This window comes from Globicephala melas, chromosome 11 (assembly GCF_963455315.2).
Source record: "Globicephala melas chromosome 11, mGloMel1.2, whole genome shotgun sequence".
Taxonomy (NCBI): domain Eukaryota; kingdom Metazoa; phylum Chordata; class Mammalia; order Artiodactyla; family Delphinidae; genus Globicephala; species Globicephala melas.
This window is the reverse complement of record NC_083324.2, coordinates 62,679,464-62,698,427: the sequence shown is the minus strand read 5'-3', so window position 1 is coordinate 62,698,427 and position 18,964 is coordinate 62,679,464. Positions and strand designations below refer to the sequence as shown.

The 18,964-nt window shown below is 47.1% G+C and overlaps 2 protein-coding genes across 2 annotated transcripts in view; one reads left to right on the top strand and one right to left on the bottom strand.

Annotated features, from left to right (window-relative positions):
- The window catches only part of TAP1 (transporter 1, ATP binding cassette subfamily B member), a 31,653-nt gene that overhangs the window by 11,839 nt on the left and 850 nt on the right, over positions 1–18,964 (top strand). The window contains exons 2-11 of the mRNA XM_060307481.1: positions 11,643–12,430; positions 12,910–13,024; positions 13,163–13,293; positions 14,055–14,260; positions 14,926–15,123; positions 15,978–16,106; positions 16,269–16,457; positions 17,030–17,203; positions 17,437–17,599; positions 17,877–18,013. Coding sequence (XP_060163464.1) covers positions 11,833–12,430; positions 12,910–13,024; positions 13,163–13,293; positions 14,055–14,260; positions 14,926–15,123; positions 15,978–16,106; positions 16,269–16,457; positions 17,030–17,203; positions 17,437–17,599; positions 17,877–18,013 — 2,040 coding nt within the window. The 5' untranslated portion in view covers positions 11,643–11,832. The remainder of the gene's footprint in view (positions 1–11,642; positions 12,431–12,909; positions 13,025–13,162; positions 13,294–14,054; positions 14,261–14,925; positions 15,124–15,977; positions 16,107–16,268; positions 16,458–17,029; positions 17,204–17,436; positions 17,600–17,876; positions 18,014–18,964) is intronic.
- Positions 4,847–11,290, bottom strand: PSMB9 (proteasome 20S subunit beta 9). Its single transcript, XM_030841057.2, has 6 exons — positions 11,157–11,290; positions 9,248–9,315; positions 6,888–7,019; positions 6,089–6,218; positions 5,703–5,844; positions 4,847–5,027 (listed from the first exon to the last, which is right to left on the bottom strand). Exons 1-6 carry the CDS (start codon positions 11,214–11,216, stop codon positions 4,900–4,902), a joined length of 660 nt encoding a protein of 219 aa, XP_030696917.1. The 5' UTR covers positions 11,217–11,290; the 3' UTR covers positions 4,847–4,899.

Here is an 18,964-nt window from a genome sequence, read left to right as displayed (position 1 = left end):
TTTGGAAATAAGGCAAACATCTGCTTTCTTGATTAATATATGTGAACATTTTCTTATAATCCTGCCTGATTATAATCCTGTTTCAGGGATTGTAAGTTGACTAAAAAGAACCCAGCTGGCCCTGTACTATGAGATGTTAATCTGTAGAAAGCTGATAAGGTGTGATGCCTTTGCTTTTTATCTGGTAAAGGAGATAACTCCGAGGTTATGATTTTATTGCTTTGTAGTACATTAACCATTTTGAATCTCTAACACAGCGATTTCCCCTGACTATGTGCAACTTTGTTTTGCAAATACTCTTTGAATCTAGTCCCTTGTATTCTTCCTGGTTCCCTCGTTAATTTTTGGCAACACTTTAAAAAATCTAACAAATACATTTCTCCAACATATGGTAGGCTCATCATAAACAGATAACCATCCCCCCCCCACCAAGCCAGAACAGGTCTCATAAACCACTTTACTGCTGCTTCCAGGTGCTGCTGCTTCCAGGTGTTGCTCTTTCATTAGGAATTAGACTTTATTGCAACCACCACTGAAGATACTTCGAAGCCACTTTGGTGGCAGGAACTTAGCCTTTTTTTTTTTACCACTGCTTCCCTCAAAGCCAGTTGCTTTTCCTGTCACCTTTGCCTCGAACTGAATGCAGGGTAGATGCCCATTTCCTCCTGTCACTCAGTTGTGAATTGAAGTCTGAGGTGCATGAATTTGATTTTTTTAAAGGTGGGACTTAGGTCTTATATTGGTGCCCTGGCTTCCAAGAGGACTGGGAGAAGTGGGTTTTCTGAATTGTTCTATGGGGAGGCAGGACCCATAAAGTCGGGGAAATTTTTACAGTATTCTAAAGGTGTTCAGATCTGATGGGACAGGTAACCAATGTCCTTACATGAAATGTCAGGGATTGTATGGATCGGCTGCCGTGATAAGTGCTTTGGTTCACGGGCTACATCAGTGGTTCTTCAAGTTCATTTAACCCCCAGAATAACAAGAAACCATAAAATGATTGTTTTTGTTTTAAGCCACAAAGTTTAAGGGCAGTTTGCTCCACAGCAATAGATAACCGAAACCTATATATATTTTTTTTTCTTTCTCTAATTTTATTGAAGTATAGCTGATTTGCAATGTTGTGTTAATTTCTGCTGTACAGCAAAGTGACTCAGTTATACACATATTGTTTTCATATTCTTTTCCATTATGGTTTATCTCAGGATATTGAATATAGTTCCCTGTGCTATACAGTAGGACCTGGTTGTTTCAAAACATATATTGTGTAGTTTTGTGTGCATCTGGCTTCTTTATTCAATATTATTTCCGTGAGATTTATCCATCTTGTTGCATTATCAGTAGTTATTAGTATGCATTGCTTATGCAGTATTCTATTGTATTAATAAGCTACATTTTATTTATCCATTTACTATTGAGGATCTATGTTGTTAAGCCATTTGAGAAAATTTGTGGATATATGACATTTTACCCTAAAATAGTTTGGAATGTGTATTTTAAGAATAAGAATGTTTCTCCTACAAAACCAGAATAACATCATCACCTCTAAGATACTTACCATGGATATAATATTATCAAATACACAGTCCGTATTTAAACTTCCCCTGTGTTCCCAATTGTAAATGGTTGTTATTGGTTGTTATTTTAAGCTGCTAAATTTTGGTGTCATTTGTTACACAGCAATAGGTAGCTAATGCAGTGAGTATGAGACAACAATAGAAAATTAATTTCCTTCATTCTTATTTCTTTAGGTTTGCTCGATTGTTCTTTTTCCAACATTTTAGGAGAATTTTTAAGTCATTTATTTTAAACTTTTTTTGTTCTAAGAAATGTATTTGAAGCTATAAAATTCTAAGTATTCCTTTGTGTCCCACAGAATCTGATAGGTAACGTTTTTACCATCTGGTTCTAAATGAGTAAATTTCTTTTATGAGTACCTTTTAACTCTGTTATTTATCAATATTGTTTTAGTTTGAAAACCATCAGAATTTTAGGTATCCTTTTGTTATCAAGTTCTAATTTAATACAATATGGATGCTGAATGTAGTTTCAAAGATACTGATACTTTGGAATTTATTGGCGTTTTCTTTATGGCATGATGCATATTCTATTTCAGTTAATGTTCTATGTGATTTGAAAAACTATATATATATCTATTATATAGATATATATATATTGTTGTTTTTGGATGATTCGCTTTTTAAATGAATCTTTCAAATCTTGTACCTGATTTCATTTCCTTTTTTGCTTTCACTACCCTGTAGCTCAGAGCCAGTTGTTTTTCACCCATGGATAGCTGGCTGATCAACATGTGGCCTGTTAAACTGGCTTTCTGGGGAAAAAACCAAAAAAGTTCTGATGCGTAGCATTGCTGGTTTCTGTAGTATAAATGCTTTCACCACGGTCAATGTCAAGCTACCAATGGTTAACAGTCACCTCTCAAAATTCCTGAATGTTTTACAATCTGCTCCTGTTAGGCTGTTCAAGACAGCTCCAGCACATCTCTTTTCTTTCTTTCTTTATTTTTTTTTGGCCGTACACGGGCCTCTCACTGTTGTGGCCTCTCTCGTTGCGGAGCACAGGCTCCAGACGCGCAGGCTCAGCGGCCGTGGCTCACGGGTCCAGCCGCTCCGCAGCATGTGGGATCCTCCCGGACCACGGCACGAACCCACGTTCCCTGCATCGGCAGGCGGACTCTCAACCACTGCGCCACCAGGGAAGCCCTCACTTTTCTTTTTTAAAAGGCGATATTCATGTTGTATATTGTTTTTACCTCTTGGCTTCATTTATTTCTTAACTTTGTCTTTGCTCTAATTATTTTCTTCCTCTACTCCCCCTTCTCCCCCTCCCCCTCCTCTTCCCCTGCCCCTCCCTCTTCTCCCCCTCCTCCTCCTCCTCCTTCTTCTTTTAAAATTGTAAGCCATTATTTTGGAATGAGGGGCATAAGGATGCAGTATTTTGGCCAATAAAGAAAAAGACCACCATCTAATTTTAAAAGGTTTACATCTTAATTCAGTCCTCAAAGTCTTTGCTGTTTTGTGCTGGTTGTGTCATATGTGCAGCTCAGGAGTAACCCGGCTGTCATGAGGATTCATACCTAGAATTAGGGAGCCCCGTCCCTGGCTCTCTCATCTGGGAGATTCCCCTACACTCTCCTGCCCACGGGGGCCTCTTGTCTCCAGCCAGAACGGCAGTGGAGATTCAGTTCAGAAGTGTAGCTCTGTAGCTGCTGCCTGACTTCAGGGCAGAGCCACGAGAAAAAACATTGAACCCTCTTTTTCCCCCCAGAGCGTTGCCTCCCCAAGTTTTGACTCCGCAATCCCCCTGCTTTTGTTTATTTTTCAGAGTGGTTTAGTCCTTGCTTTTGTCTACTCTCCAGAGTTCGAGGTGGGGAGTTGTGATCAGCAGGAGAGATAGGCTCTTAAACTATTATGTTAAATTGCAAAATAGGTTAAATCTCGTGGCTAGAAAGAACTCAAGGCTCTAGTAATTTAATTTATTTTTTATTTATTTTTCAGTTTAAACGGTTGATCTAATTTTTATTTGCAATGTACAATTTATTTATTTAACATCTTTATTGGAGTATAATTGCTTTACAATGTTGTATTGGTTTCTGCTGTATAAGAAAGTGAATCAGCTATATGCATAGATATATCCCTATATCCCCTCCCTCTTGAGTCTCCCTCCCACCCTCCCTATCTAGAGGGCTAGATGGTCACAAAGCACCGAGCTGAGGCTGCTTCCCACTAGCTATTTTACATTTGGTAGTGTGTATATGTCAATGCTACTCTCTTTGTCTCAGCTTACCCTTCCCCCTCCCCTAGGCGCTAGTAATTTTAGATTATTTTTCTCCAAACCAAATACACACTACCAAGGACACAGGAATGTCTTAGGGTACTTTGAATTTGTATGTTGAGCCTGAGCTCCAGAAAGAAAAGCAGACAGAAGCTTCCTGGGTAGCCTACTAGGATTTCTGTTAAATACACCTCTTAACTGCTCACTTATGAGCAAAATGGCATTGAATGTCAAAACTATAAACCATCTTAGAAGTCACTCAACACCTTCATTTGACAGAAGAGAAAATGAGAGCTCAAAGAAGGGGAGTAATTTGTCCTCTCACTCAGAAAGTGCCTGGCAACGATAGGACCAGAACTCAGCCTGTTTCGTACAGTTACTCAAATATCTAGTGACGACTTCGAAAGTGTCAAAGCATGGGCTGGGCTAATTACTGCAGATTTCAAGGAGGAGATGCTCTATGAAGCTTGCGGGAATAGAAGGTTTCATGTTGTGGTAGAGGAAAGGCATATGGTAAACTAAATCCCACATCTCAGCTTTTGAACTTGCCATGGCTTACTCTTCCTAAGTTCCCATCTATCCGTACACAGAAGTAGTTGTCCTACCTACATAAGACTTTTTTGTTTGGGTTCTAAGAAATGAAGTTTATAAGCATGTAGCTAATGCCTGGTTCAATACATGTAGCTTTTTTGGTTCTTGTTATTATTCTTTGAAATTCACAAGTACCCCCCCACCAAATATTTAAGTACTTATCAGTTTTTCGTCTCTAACGTGAATGAATGCATTATGAAAGGAATTCTCTTCCATGTGAGTTTGCTGGTGCTCTTAGCTAATTCTCCTGTGTGTAGCTGTCTTAGCTACCTATGACCTGTCCTGTGTAGAGCTCTTCCTGGTTCTAGTATACACCCCGCCTCCCTGCCCACCTCTCTCTCCTGTGGGAAAGATGTTTTAGACCTGGGGACAAAAGAATAAAAAAGATATGCTAACACCTGGGTGGGAAGAAGGCCCCTTCCCAAGCTTCATCTCCCTGAGTGACCATGACCATACCAGCTTCCAGTCCCAGAAAGTTTATTGTAAAATAAAGAAGGGAAGTCTGAGAAAGATTCACTCGTCATAGAATTTCGGCAGCTCGTTGCCCAAGATGACTCGATGGTCCACACCAGCGGCTGTGATCGTGACCAGGTAGATGACGCCCCCGCTGGAACCATCCCGGTTCATGGCCAGAGCAATAGCTGCAGAGGGTTTCAAGTTGCAGAGAGGAAGAGAGACTGGCTTAGCTTCAAATATCATTTCCCTTCCCTCCTGTCCCTATGCCTATGACCACTTTCAGACTTCAGAACCCGTCTCCTAGAGATGCATATTTAGTGGTGGTCAACCAACTTTAAAAAAAAAACAGTCTTCACATGATGTCCATGGTCTCGATACTCCCGCCATGATTGACTTCAAATTATAAATAGATAAATAAGCAGCTCCCCAACCTTGAATATTTAACCATCAGCTCTTAGGAGCGGGCCCAAGCTAGCTCACCACTGGTTTTTGTGGTCACCCTAGATCTTAATTTGGTGTACTTATAACAATCCTGGTTTATGCCTTTTATCCTGAAAGCCCATCTAGTTTAGCCTTTGTCCTGCCGTCTCTCACTCTCAAAAGTGTCCCAGTTTGGACGTTTTCTGTTTTTTTTTTTTTTTTGGCCATGCTGCATGGCTTGCGGGATCTTAGTTCCCCCACCAGGGATCCAACCCGGGCCCCGGGAAGTGAAAGCGAGGAGTCCCAACCACTGGACCGCCAGGGAATTCCCATTGGACATTTAATTAAATGGTCACCCACGTATTCCTATTCCTCATACTCTACCTCCTTCCCACAATTAACAACACCTGCCCCAGGTACCCTTCCACTTGCTTAGTTACCATTCGTGGTGAAGCGCCTGCACTCCTCCGGGGACATGCCTCGTTTATACGCCGCGTCCACGTAACCGTAGATATAGGTGCTGCCAGAGCCACCGATGGCAAAGGGCTGTCGAATCAGCATCCCTCCCATGGTCCCATATACCTGGGGGAGGCATCCTCAGGTCAGACTCTAGAAGCCTCCCTCCTCTGCTCACCACTGAGACAAGCAGGTGGTGTCCACACTCTGCAGTGAAGCCCCAGCATCTCATGCCCTTCTCCTTTGAGACTATCCTACATTTTCGAGGCAGTGTCTTTGGAACTCTTAGTGAGAATGCCACATGACCTCCATCTCCCTCTCTGCGGGAGAGGGGAACCCTGAGGGAGGGAGGACATTGGGAGAGACTCACCTGGCCTCCTTCGCGTCGGTCCCAGCCTGCTACCATGAGATGTGCAGACAGGTCCTCCCGATACTTATAGGTGATATTCCTCACCACATTTGCAGCAGCCAGAACGAGTGGGAGTTCCTCCATTTCCATTCTAAAGGAAGGGTTAGGAATAGGCAGCAATAATGATTTTCCTGAAGTTCCACCCTCCTGGGCCATTACCATCATCGCTGCCGGGGGAACACCCGAAACCTATAGCTGCAAGGATTCAAACTCTAGCTCCCCTCCCACAAGTGCAGGGGAACAAGAGTCTCACATCACCCACTGGGAAGAAGGTTTCAATTGCTAATTGTTCTCCCTCCTTTACTCTGTCCCACCCCCAGCCCCCAATGACATAATTCTCCTGACTGCCAGAGCCCTGCCCATGTGGGTCAAAGCAGGTAAACTTTACTTCTGCCCTAATGACCTTGGTTTCCCCTACGGTCACCACCTGATATTATGGTGGCCCATGTCCTAATCTTCGTCCCCACTATTTATATTAGGGGAGTGATTTGCCGTTTTTGAACTACTTTCACTCATATGTTTTGATTCTGGAAATAACCATCTGGTGAGGTAGGGCAGGTACTATTAGTCATCTCTACTCTACAGGTGCAGAAACCAGCTTCGAGAGATCCAAATGCCAGTTCAACACCAATGAAAGCCGGAGGCAAAGCAAGAACTTTTCATTTTCCACAGCACTGCTCCTGGAACAGGACTCTGTATAGGGGTTCACTGGTTGGGGGAACTCTAGGTGGTGTGGACTGGGGACCCCAGAACTTCATACCCATGGAGCTCCAGCTGGTAGGCAGCCATGTCCGCTATGGCCTGAGCATCAGCAGCTGAGCCAGAGAGAGCACAGTAGATGCGCTGGTGCAGGGGGGACAGCTTGTCAAACACTCGGTTCACCACCGCCTCTCTGTCAGGAAGGAGTCAAAAGTCATCAACGTTAGAGATACCAATTTTTTACGAAATTTTATTGAAGTATAGTTGATTTACAATGTCGTGTTAATTTCTGCTGTACAGCAAAGTGATTCAGTTATACATATACATATTCTTTTTCATATTCTTTTTCATTATGGTTTATCACAGGATATGAATATAGTTCCCTGTGCTATACAGTAGGACCTTGTTGTTTATCCATCCTATATATACTAGTTTGCATCTGCTAACCCCAAACTCTCAATCCATCCCTTCCCCACCCCTCTCCCCCTTGGCAACCACAAGTCTGTTCTCTACGTCTGTGAGTCTGTTTGGTAGATATGTTCATTTGTGTCATACTTTAGATTCCACATATAAAGTGATATCTTTTGGTATTTATCTTTCTCTTTCTGACTATGCTTAATCTCTAGGTCCATCCACGTTGCTGCAAATGGCATTATTTCATTCTTTTTTATGGCTGAGTAATAGTCCATTATATATATACACCACATTTTCTTTTTTTAAAAAAATTTTATTGGTGTATAGTTGATTTACAATGTTGTGTTAGTTTCAGGTATACAGCAAAGTGAATCAGTTACATATATACATATATTCACTCTTTTTTTTTTTTTTTGTATAAAGACAACCCTCAGAATGGGAGAACATATTTGCAAACGAAGCAACTGACAAGGGATTAATCTCCAAAATATAACGGCTCATGCAGCTCAATATCAAAAAACCAAATAACCCAATCAAAAAATAGGCAGAAGATCTAAACAGACATTTCTCCAAATAAGACATACAGATGGCCAAAAAGCACATGAAAAGATGCTCAACATCACTAATTATTAGAGAAATGCAAATAGAAACTACAATGAGGTATCACCTCACACTGGTCAGAATGGCCATCAACAAAAAATCTACAAACAATAAATGCTGGAGAGGGTGTGGAGAAAAGGGAACCCTCTTACATTGTTGGTGGGAATCTAAATTGGTACAGCCACTATGGAGAACAGTATGTAGGTTCCTTAAAAAACTAAAGATAGAACTACCATATGACCCAGCAATCCCACTCCTGGGCATATACCTGGAGGAAAACATAATTCAAAAAGACAGATGCACCCCAATTTTCATGGTGTACCACGTCCTCCTTACCTGTTCCTCTGTCTATGGACATTTAGGTTGCTTCCATGTCTTGGCTACTGTAAATAGTGCTGCTATGAACATAGGGGTGCATGTATCTTTTCGAATTATAGTTTTGTCTGGATATATGCCCAGGAGTGGGATTGCTGGATCATATAGAGAGTTGCCAAAATTTCTGATGTTCATCTTTCGGTGTTTCTCAAATTTATTTCACAAGAGAATGGCTTCAGAGTACATGAAATTTAAAGCTTGGATTAAAGCAGGAAGCAAAGAATTGTCTCAAACAAACGAAACACTGCAAGTAATGATCAAAATTAGATTTATTTTCAGGCTTAGATTTTTTTTTTTTTTTTTTTTTGCGGTACGCGGGCCTCTCACTGCTTCTTCCTCTCCCGCTGCGGAGCAACAGGCTCCGGACGCGCAGGCTCAGCGGCCATGGCTCACGGGCCCAGCCGCTCCGCGGCACGTGCGATCCTCCTGGACCGGGGCACGAACCCGCCTCCCCTGCATCGGCAGGGACCACTGCGCCACCAGGGAAGCCCCTCAGGCTTAGATTTTTATAGTAACACAAAAAATACTAAATTAAGCTAAGATTAATCTTCGCCTTATTAATTTTTCTTTGTTATTAACCATATTGAGGAAGTTACGTGTTCTGTGGAACATAAAGTAAGTAATATTGATCTAATCCTGTATGTGAGGAAACTGGCCAGAAGGGAGAAAGACAAACTTAGTTCAACATGTGATGGATCAGAAACCAGAATATCTGCTTGGCAGGACCATCTTTTCTATCTCTAAACATAGATGGAAGGTGGGCCCCTGAAATCTCTATCTCCTAAACCCTTTTCAGACCCAATTCTGTGACTCCCTGGGACGGGCCACATTAGCATCCAGGCCCCAGATTCTTCGCCATGAATTCAGAGACCCAAATACCCACCCAATATCTTATCATAGTGGCCTTTCTGAAAGGTTCACTCAGTTTCTCCAATGCTTCAGTTTGCCAGTCTCTTTATGAATGGTTAAGAAAAATGTGCACTCGGGGCCATTAGCTTCCTTCCAAAAGAACACACTGGCACTGCTACTCACCCTGCAGACACCCGGGAATCAGATCCCACCACGACGCCCCCATCAAACTCGACGGCCATGATGGTTGTCTGCAGAGACACAGAGGATGGAACGTCAGAGCAGCAAGAGCCTTGATCCCTTCATGTTACAGATGAGGAAACATTCTCAGAATGGGGAGGCGACTGGCTCAAGGTTATACAGTAATTTAGGCCAGAGCTGACTCCCAGAATGGGATTTTTTTCTTCATCTTTCCATTTTCTCTCTTGTCTCTCCCAGCAGCAAGGGAATGTCAGAGCCTGGCAGTGGTATCACACAGAAAGAATGGCATCCCTAGAATCCTTCCACTGTAAAGAGAGAGAGGTGGGATGAGGCTCCTAGGGGCATAAGTGCTCCCTTTGAGTGAAGGGCTCAGGGCGGGCACTTCCAAGTCCCCGTGACGCAGTTCCACAAATGAATTACCTCCGCATGCGTTTGTTGTGTGTACAGATGTGCTACAGACCTCCCCACACAGCGAGTGACCGTGACCTTGGGAAACAAGCTCAAGCCCTTCTTTTGGGCCCACAATCATCCACCCCCCCCCCTTAATCAGAAGTGAGCTCTTCCAGTTTACTGAACAACAGAAAACATCTCAGGGGTCAGTGGTTAGCATGGCCACGTGTCAAGGAAGGAGGAAAGCAGCAAGAAACACATGGGACAGTTTAAAACAGAGGTCTCATTTAAGGATTTCTTATCAAGAGGTAAACAGCCAGGGGAAGAGAGTAGCCAGGGAAAGAGATCTGCACCAAAAGAGGATTTGATTGGGGAGTTTGAGCTGACTTTTTCAGGTCAAGAAAAGAAATTAAACAAAAGAATTAAGGAAGAGTGAAGGAGGATAAAGCTACATTTTAAAACTCCTGTTGAACTGGAAAAAGGCTTAAAGATCCTACAAATGAAGAAACTGAGTCACAGAGAACGCAAATGACTTGTCGAAGGTCACACAGGACTAAAACCCATGTCTACCTCCCATGCTTTGTTTTAACTTCTACTTCTTATTTTTCACTGCTCATCTGGCAGTGAGGAGAGATTTTCTAATTTATAAATGGTTTTACAGCTATACTTCTCACCACTCCATAAATTACTCTGGCTTCCAGGGATGCTGGCCGAGTGTTCATTTTGACATACTGATGCATCATGAATAGCACAGCAGAGAACAGAGGCAACCCCATCCAAGAGGTTATTCCTATATAACAAAGCTGCCCCAAAGCTAAGCTTGGTGGTAGAAGTTTGAGAGCAGAAGCCAGCCTGCCTTGGGCTGCCATCTGCCCCACGGGTCCAGCCTGGGCAAAAGTCGTCCAGCAGGTTGTGGAGGTGGGTGGGGAAGACATAGGGAAGGGAGCACGGTGGCACCTGGGCCAAGTAGGAGCCTTCCTGGGCCAGGCTGGGGAAGGGCCCCTCCAGCTCACATGGAACCCCCATTATCAGTGCTGGGGCTATGTTACCCACGGGCTAGTTTATCAAAGGTCTGTGTGATGCGTCCCTTCTCAATCAGTGCCCATACTCCCCTCTCTCAAGTGCTGTCCTACTTAACCCAGGGCACCGTTTCCTTTTCTCTGTGCACCTTCTCCAACCCCCTCCCTTGATTTAACCAGCCGCTCTCTCTAGCCCAGAGTGAAAGCGAAAGCGCTTTAGGGCAGCTTCCCCTTAACGCTTCCAGCTCAGAGCCAAAGTACACCTTCTCTGCCTGCCTCCCGTGCCCAGTCCCTTCGCGGACCCCTAGACGACCCCTTCAGAATACAGACGCCCGTGTTCATTTCGGGATGTGAGCACTGGCTGCTACAAGCTATCTCCCCACTCTTGTTAGTCTCCAAATTTACTCTTTGGCGCTTCCAGGGTCCCCCTATCGCTCTACTTCCTCCACCCCTCCGCTAACCCTCAAGCCCAGACTCATTACCCCGGTGTGGACTTCTCTGGCCCGGGGTAAGTCTCCGGTGGGTGCTCCCGCTCGCAGCATCCCTGCGCCGCGCTCCTCGCCGCCTGGTGCACTGGTTTGCGACCTGGGACAGCGCGCCACTCGCTGCCTACAGCTCCTCCCCTTCTCCACGCCCGCCAGGGGGCGCCCGGGTCCATGCCGTGAGGCTTCGCATCCGGGCGCTAACTTGCGCGGGGCAGAACTGCCCGGAGACAGATGACGTAGGCACCCCGCCCAGAGGCTGGAGTGAGAAAGTCGCGGCAAGTGGGTCCCGCAAGTGGAGGCGAGGACAGTAGGGTCGGGTGTTGGGAATGGAGAAGGTGGAGCACCAGGGCTGCTCCCCTAAATCTCAGATCTGATGTCGACGCCCTCCCCCCACATAGTCCGGGCGGGCCGCCTTCGGAGTGGGTGGGTCTGGGGAGCCGGAGACGCTTTCGTTTTCCCTTTACTGTAAACTGCTCACTTCAGGCCAGCGCCCGCGGGCTCGGCGGGTTCCCGGGACTTTCCGAAGCCCCGACCCGGCTCGCCCTGCTCCCTCCCCGGCGCGGTCCGGGGGCCCGCCCTGCTACGACTCCAACAGCGTCCAGAGACTAGACTCCGTCCTGGCGAGGACGGCGAGAGTCCCAGGACCTGGGCCGGCCTCGAACCGCGCGCGCCCATGGCCTGCTCGGAGTCCCCCGCTCCCTGCGGGTGTCTCCGCCTCTCCCGAGCCTCCCTCGCGTGCCTGGGGACAGCGCTGCTGCTCCTCGCCGACTGGATGCTGCTCCGGCTGGCGCTGCCTCGAATAGCCTCCCTGCTGGTACCCCCTGCGCTGCCGCTGCTCAGTGTCTGGGTGGCGGGCCTGAGCCGCTGGGCGGTACTGTGGCTGGGAGCCCGAGGCGTCCTCGGGGCAGCGCTGGGCTTCCGGAGAGAAAGCGCAGGAGTCCGGGGATGGCTGGCTGCTTTGGAGCCGCTGGCGGCGGCGCTGGGCTTGGCTCTGCCGGGACTTGCCTCGTTCCGAGAGCTGCGCTCGTGGGGAGCCCCCGGGGACGCTCACAGCACCCGGCCACTGCACTGGGGGAGTCGCCTGGACGCCTTTGCGCTCAGTTACACGGCGGCACTGCCCGCGGCCGCCCTGTGGCATAAGATCAGGAGCCTTTGGGTGCAAGGAGCTCACAGCGCTTCTGGAGTGGCGGTGAGACGGCTTCTAGGCTTCCTGGGCCCAGAGATACAACGCCTGCCGCTCCTTCTGGCCCTGGTGGTACTCTCCTGTCTTGGTAAGGGGGATGCAGGGGGAGAGGGACGAGGCTAGAGGACTGGGAAGGAATCGAGAGTAATGGTCAGTGAGATAGATTGGTATGAGTTCTCGGAAATGTGGATGAGGGGAAGGGGACCCAGCTCAGGTCTTGAGAAGAGCCCCCACTCCCCACCCCCGTGGAGAGGGAAGAGCCCTGTACTGGGTAGGAGTCAGGAGTCCTGGACTCCAGGGCTGCCCCGGGCGTTGCTTCACTGGCCACCTTGGACAAGGCCTTTCCTCTGGGGCAGACCATCCTATGATCCCTAGCCTTCCTCATCCAACCTCTAAAGGTCTTGTGGGGCCACAGGGTTTTGAGTTCCCAGGTGGCCCATTTAGGTGTAGATTGTGTCTTTCTGCCACTGCCCTCCAGGATTATGGGCAAAGGTGAAAGGAGGGTGGGCCGGGGGTCATCTGGTTAGAGCTGACCTTCTTAGACTTGATATTTCTCTCCCTCCCCAGGGGAGATGGCTGTTCCATTCTTCACGGGCCGTTTCACGGACTGGATTCTACAAGACAGGACAGGCGCTGCCTTTGCGCGAAACATAACTCTCATGTCTGTCCTCACCATAGCCAGGTCTGGGGGCTGAAGTTGGAAGGCTGGGGATGGGGGAACCCTGAAAAAGAGGGAGTTGAAAGTTGGGGCTACCGTCTGGAGTGCATTTCTGGGGGGCCCGCTGACCGTGCCTGGCCCTCCTTCTCTGTCTCCTTCTAGTGCAGTGCTGGAGTTCACGGCTGATGGAATCTACAACAGCACCATGGGCCGTGTGCACTGCCACCTGCAGGGAGAGGTGTTTCGGGCTGTCCTGTGCCAGAAAACAGAGTTTTTTCAAAAGAACCAAACAGGTTTCTCATGAAACTCTTTTCACTATCCATCCACTTACTGTTTATATCCCCATACATATTTTTACTTATAACCTTGATCCTCCTCTCACACAAAAACGTCGTCATGTCTTATTCTTGACGTACCTCAAGAGCAAAATACATATACTTCCTATTTGCAGAAAAACCTAGTGTTTCCATCCAAGATTTTCCCACAAATATATCCCTCTGTGTGTATTTAGATAGAAACGACAGGAATCTCAAACCTGGAAATTTTGAGATCACAGAGTCCAACCACCTCGTTTTACAGAGACGGGAACTGAGGCCCAGACCCTAAATGCCAACACTTGCATAGACACGTATGGATAGAGATGAACTTGGGAATAGAAGCCATCTCTTGATTCCCAATCCAGGACTTGCTACAGTTTCCTGGACTGCTTTCTAGCAGCACCTTCGTTTTTCTCCAGCTCTGTTATATGATCAGTTTAAGTTTTTCCTGCCTACGTGCAGGGGATATACAAGTTCTTTAGAGAACAGAAATCTGTCAGAGAATTAGAAATTCACAAGGGCATCAATTTCTTTAGAGTTAAAAGGAAGGTCTTTGACCAGGCTTTTCCTCTGGAACCCATTCTCCTTGAGTTGAGAGTCCAAGCCTCCCTAAACCACTGACCTTGTTTTCCAGACCTGCTTAGAACCCCTCCCCCTGGCACCCTGGCTCATTGCCAGTCCCTCCCATCACTCTGAGTTTCTCACTCACTGACTCTCTTCTCCTCAACCCTTGGCAGGTGCCATCACATCTCGGGTCACAGAGGACACATCCACCGTGAGTGAGTCTCTGAGTTTGGACCTGAGCCTCTTTCTGTGGTACCTCTGCCGTGGACTGTGTCTCTTGGGGCTCATGCTCTGGGGCTCCCCGTCCCTCACCATGGTCACCCTGCTCGCCCTGCCACTACTTTTCCTTCTGCCTGAGAAGCTGGGAAAATGGCACAAGGTATGTCCAGGGAGTTGCCTCAACCTGTACTGACCCTCATCGCCCAGACTTGGTGGGCTCTCCTCACAGATTTCTTTCCTGGCACCTTCGCTGATTCTTCATCTTTTTGAAACTCCTTGTCCACGTTCCTGGATTGCTCAGTGTTGATCTTCACCTTCTCTGTGTCTTCTAATGTCTGCCTACCGTCTGTCTTTAAGCATATGATCACCGAGGTTGGGATTAACATATACACACTACTATATATAAGACAGATAAGTAACAAGGGCCTACTGTATAGCACAAGGAACTCTACCTAATACTCTGTAATAGCATATATACGAAAGAACTCTGGAAGAGAATAGATACGTATGTATGTATAACTAAATCACTTCGCGGTATTCCTGAAACTAATATAATATTGTAAATCAACTGTACTCCAATATAAAATGAAAACTAAAAAAAAGGAATATGATCACCAGTCTCAAGAATATGATCCTCTATGACCCTTCTGAGTCACTTTCCTCTTCTCTGTATCTCTTTAGTATCTGTGGGGGATATAGCTGTGTCCCTTTCTCTTCTGTCTCTCTGCCCTTTCTCACCTTTAATCTACAATTGGATAACTCAGGTCCTAGCGTCCCTTATGGTTTGCCAACCACGTGTGACATCTCTTGTCCATGTCTCCACAGGTGCTGGCAGCACAGGTGCAGGAATCTCTGGCAAAATCCAGCCAGGTGGCCATTGAGGTGCTGTCAGCCATGCCTACAGTCCGGAGCTTTGCCAACGAAGAGGGTGAGGCCCAGAAGTTCAGGCAAAAGCTGCATGAAATGAAGACACTCAACCAGAAGGAGGCCCTGGCCTACGCGGTCAACCTCTGGACCACCCGTGTGAGCACCTGGGGATGAATGCCTATTCCCTGGTCCCCTTGGCAGGGGACTGCTTCAGTGCCATTCCCTGTCCCATGACCCTGCTCCACACTCTTCCTCCGCTGGGCAATGGTGGGTTCAGTGTCTGTATCCCAGCAACCAGAGGCTCCATGACCCCACTCAGTGTTCCTAACCCCCTCCCTCTTTAGGCATGCTAGATGGCTTCCTTTCCGTAGGGTGCACAAAATCTCCCCGACCCCCTTTGTAGGAAAGTACCAAGTCTTCCAGTCCCAGGGCCTTCCTTTGCCTCATGGGGGGTGCTCAGGGAGCTATGCATTCCTGCACCTGGGCCTGCTTCATGCCTGAACTATGCGGATGTACTCCTGAGAGCCATGGGAACAGCGGAAGCCAAGGATGCGGGGCATCTTGTGATATAATTGACAGAGAACTAGATCAGCGATCAGAAGTTCCTGCCTTGATGCTGCCATTTACTAGCGCTGGGACCACGGGCTAGTAACTTACTTTCTCTGAGACTTTTTTCTCATTTTAAAAAAATGGGAGTAATATAACCTAGTTTATAGGGCTGTTGATATGAATATTAGATGACATTACATTCATAAAAGCCTTTTGTGAAGAGCAAGACGCTCCCCAAACAAGGCACTACTGGTGATGGTGATGGTGATAGTTGACTTCTATCGTGGGTGACCGAGTGAGACTCCATGGCACGCTATGGTTCATTCTTTAATACCTATTGAACCCCCTGAGTTACTGGTGGAAATGGGACGCTCTCTCTCCTTACTGTTAATGATTCTGGATCTTTGCACCAGAATTTTAGGTTTTCCTCCCACAGTCCCTTTTCTCTGTGGTCTCCACAGATCTCAGGATTGCTGCTGAAGGTGGGAATCCTGTATTTTGGTGGGCAGCTGGTGACAAGTGGGTCTGTAAGCAGTGGGCACCTGGTCGCCTTTGTTCTTTACCAGAACCAGTTCACCACAGCTGTTGAGGTGAGGTCCTTCCGTTCTCACTCCCCAGTGCTTTTCCTTCCCCTGTGCCGTCACCATCTGAATCACTTTCCTTCTCTCCTTTGCCCTTCTCACATCACATAACCCTGGTAACAGATTGGGTCCCTCCCATCCCCCGCCTCACTATTCATACCTCCCCTCCAGGTACTGCTGTCCACCTATCCCAGGCTACAGAAGGCTGTGGGCTCTTCAGAGAAAATATTTGAATACCTGGACCAGATCCCTCACTGCCCAGCCAGTGGTGTGTTCACTTCCTTAAAGTTGCAGGGCCTCGTCCAGTTCCAGGGTGTCTCCTTCGCCTACCCAAACCGTCTAGATGTCCCAGTGCTGCAGGTACAACCTACCAATCCCTGTATTCTACCAACCTCACCCTCAACTCGACCACCTTAAATTTTCTCCCTGCCTTCAACCTGCTTAGCACCAGGTTTAGGTAGAGCCTCCCTCACCCTTCAGAGGCAAAGACAAGCTCACGCGTTCCATAAAACTGCCCCTGAGCTCAAGGACCAGGCTGGATTTCCAAGAAGAATGGAAGAGGAGGCTCTCAGGGAGAAGGCTCTCCTGTCCTAAGGCATCATGGAAGCAAAAGCTGTGTCTCCAGTCTTCCTTTTTCTTTCCATCTGTGGTTTGGAATGTGATTGTTTTCTTTTTTCTCATGCTCTCTGAGATTGCGTGTGTGGCACAGTGGTCTTAGTGTTTGCCTTTGTCTTTGTTTCATCTTCCGTCTCTACTCCATGGGGAGGTGTCTGTGCATGTGGAAGGGGAGTAGTTGCTGTACTTCACCATTTTCCTCCTCTCTTCTCTGGGGGAAGACATTGACAAGACAACGTAACAAGACAATGACTGACAGGTCTCAAGCGTAGGGACCTCCGGCTGCCTCTTAGTGTGTGTGATTCTCTGGCTTCCAGGGGCTGACGTTCACCCTTCGTCCTGGTGAGGTGACGGCGCTGGTGGGGCCCAATGGGTCTGGGAAGAGCACAGTGGCTGCCCTGCTGCAGAATCTGTACCAGCCCACCGAGGGGCAGGTGCTCCTGGACGGGGAGCCCCTTCCCAAATATGAGCACTGCTACCTGCACAGACAGGTGAGCTAGAAGATGGCATGGGGGAGGGCAGGGAGCCTCAAGTCAGAAGAGCATTCTTACCGAGCACTCTGAACAGAGCGTTAGGAGACCTTAGGTGGAGGTGAGCGCGTGGTCAGGAGAGAGGCTGTGTAATTTTGTGATATGCTTCCAGTAGAGATTCTCAGTCTTCAGTCTCTAGAGAACCACACTCCTGTGTTCCTTGTTCTATGACTCTGCATCGTATTTTGTCCCAGGTGGCTGCTGTGGGACAAGAGCCACAGCTATTTGGAAGAAGCTTTAAAGAAAATATTGCCTATGGCCTGGTCCAGAAGCCAACCATGGAGGACATCACAGCTGCTGCAGTGGAGTCCGGAGCCCACGGGTTCATCTCTGTACTCCCTCAAGGCTACGACACAGGTGCTCTCTCCACTCACATCACCCCCCAGACATCTTTACCTTCCTTGTAACCCCAGTAGTCTTGCCTTGATTCCTTAGCTCCCCCCACCCCACTGACATCAGTTTGAAGTTGTAAGATCTTGTTCCTATGGCTCTTTTATCCTCATGTCCTCAGAACTCCTTTACCTTCCCAGAACCTTCTCTATCTTGCTGCATCCATCAGTCCTTGGTGGGCGTGTACGTGTGCGTGTGCGTGCGTGTGCTTATTCAGCTCTCACCTTGGCCCTTGTCTCTGCAGAAGTAGGTGAGGCTGGGGGCCAGCTGTCAGGGGGTCAGCGACAGAGAGTGGCCTTGGCTCGAGCCTTGATCCGGAAACCGTGTGTACTCATCCTGGATGATGTTACCAGTGCCCTGGATATAAACAGCCAGTCCTGTGTAAGAGAGTCATCATCTTCTTTTTTTTTTTGCGGTACGCGGGCCTCTCACTGTTGTGGCCTCTCCCGTTGCGGAGCACAGGCTCCGGACGTGCAGGCCCAGCGGTCATGGCTCACAGGCCCAGCCGCTCCGCGGCATGTGGGATCCTCCCGGACCAGGGCACAAACCCGTGTCCCCTGCATCGGCAGGCGGACTCTCAACCACTGCGCCACCAGGGAAGCCCGAGAGTCATCTTTTTAATGCCTATTTCCCATCCAGTCCTCCTTCCTTCACTCATCCTTTGTTATTATATTAACATCATAATTCTCCAAACTGGTCCTTGCAATTCTCAGTTCCCGTTAGCTTCTCCCCAAGATGCCTAAAACCAGTTAAAAGAGATGATCTATAGACCCTGAATCTGTGAAGCCAAACATAAGCAAAAGACCGCCCTCATAATACTAATATGAATTGAACTTTTACTATGTGCTGGACGTGCTGGATGTAGTCTCTTGCTCACTTATTCATCATGAATGCTTGTGAGCTGGGTGTTGTTACCCTCATCCAACAGATGATAAAACAGAGGCTAAGAGAGGTTGAATAACATGCTCACTGTCATTCAGCTATTGAATAGCAGAGCCTGGACCCCAATTCAAGTCTGCCTGACTTGAATGCTCATGCTCTTTACTAGTAAGTTATATTTCCTTAAAAGAGAATTTAAAAATTAGAGAGGAGAGACTATTCAATACCTTTCACTCTTTTCTTACGGGTTTCACCCTAGGGCTCTTTCTTTCATTACTTTAAAAAATTTTTTTTTGTTGGAGTATAGTTGATTTACAATGTTGTATTCGTTTCAGGTGTACAACAAAGTGATTTTTTTTTTTTAGATTTTTTTTCCCATATAGACCATTACAGGGTACTGAGTAGAGTTTGCTGTGCTATATAGTAGGTTCTTATTAGTTATCTATTTTATAT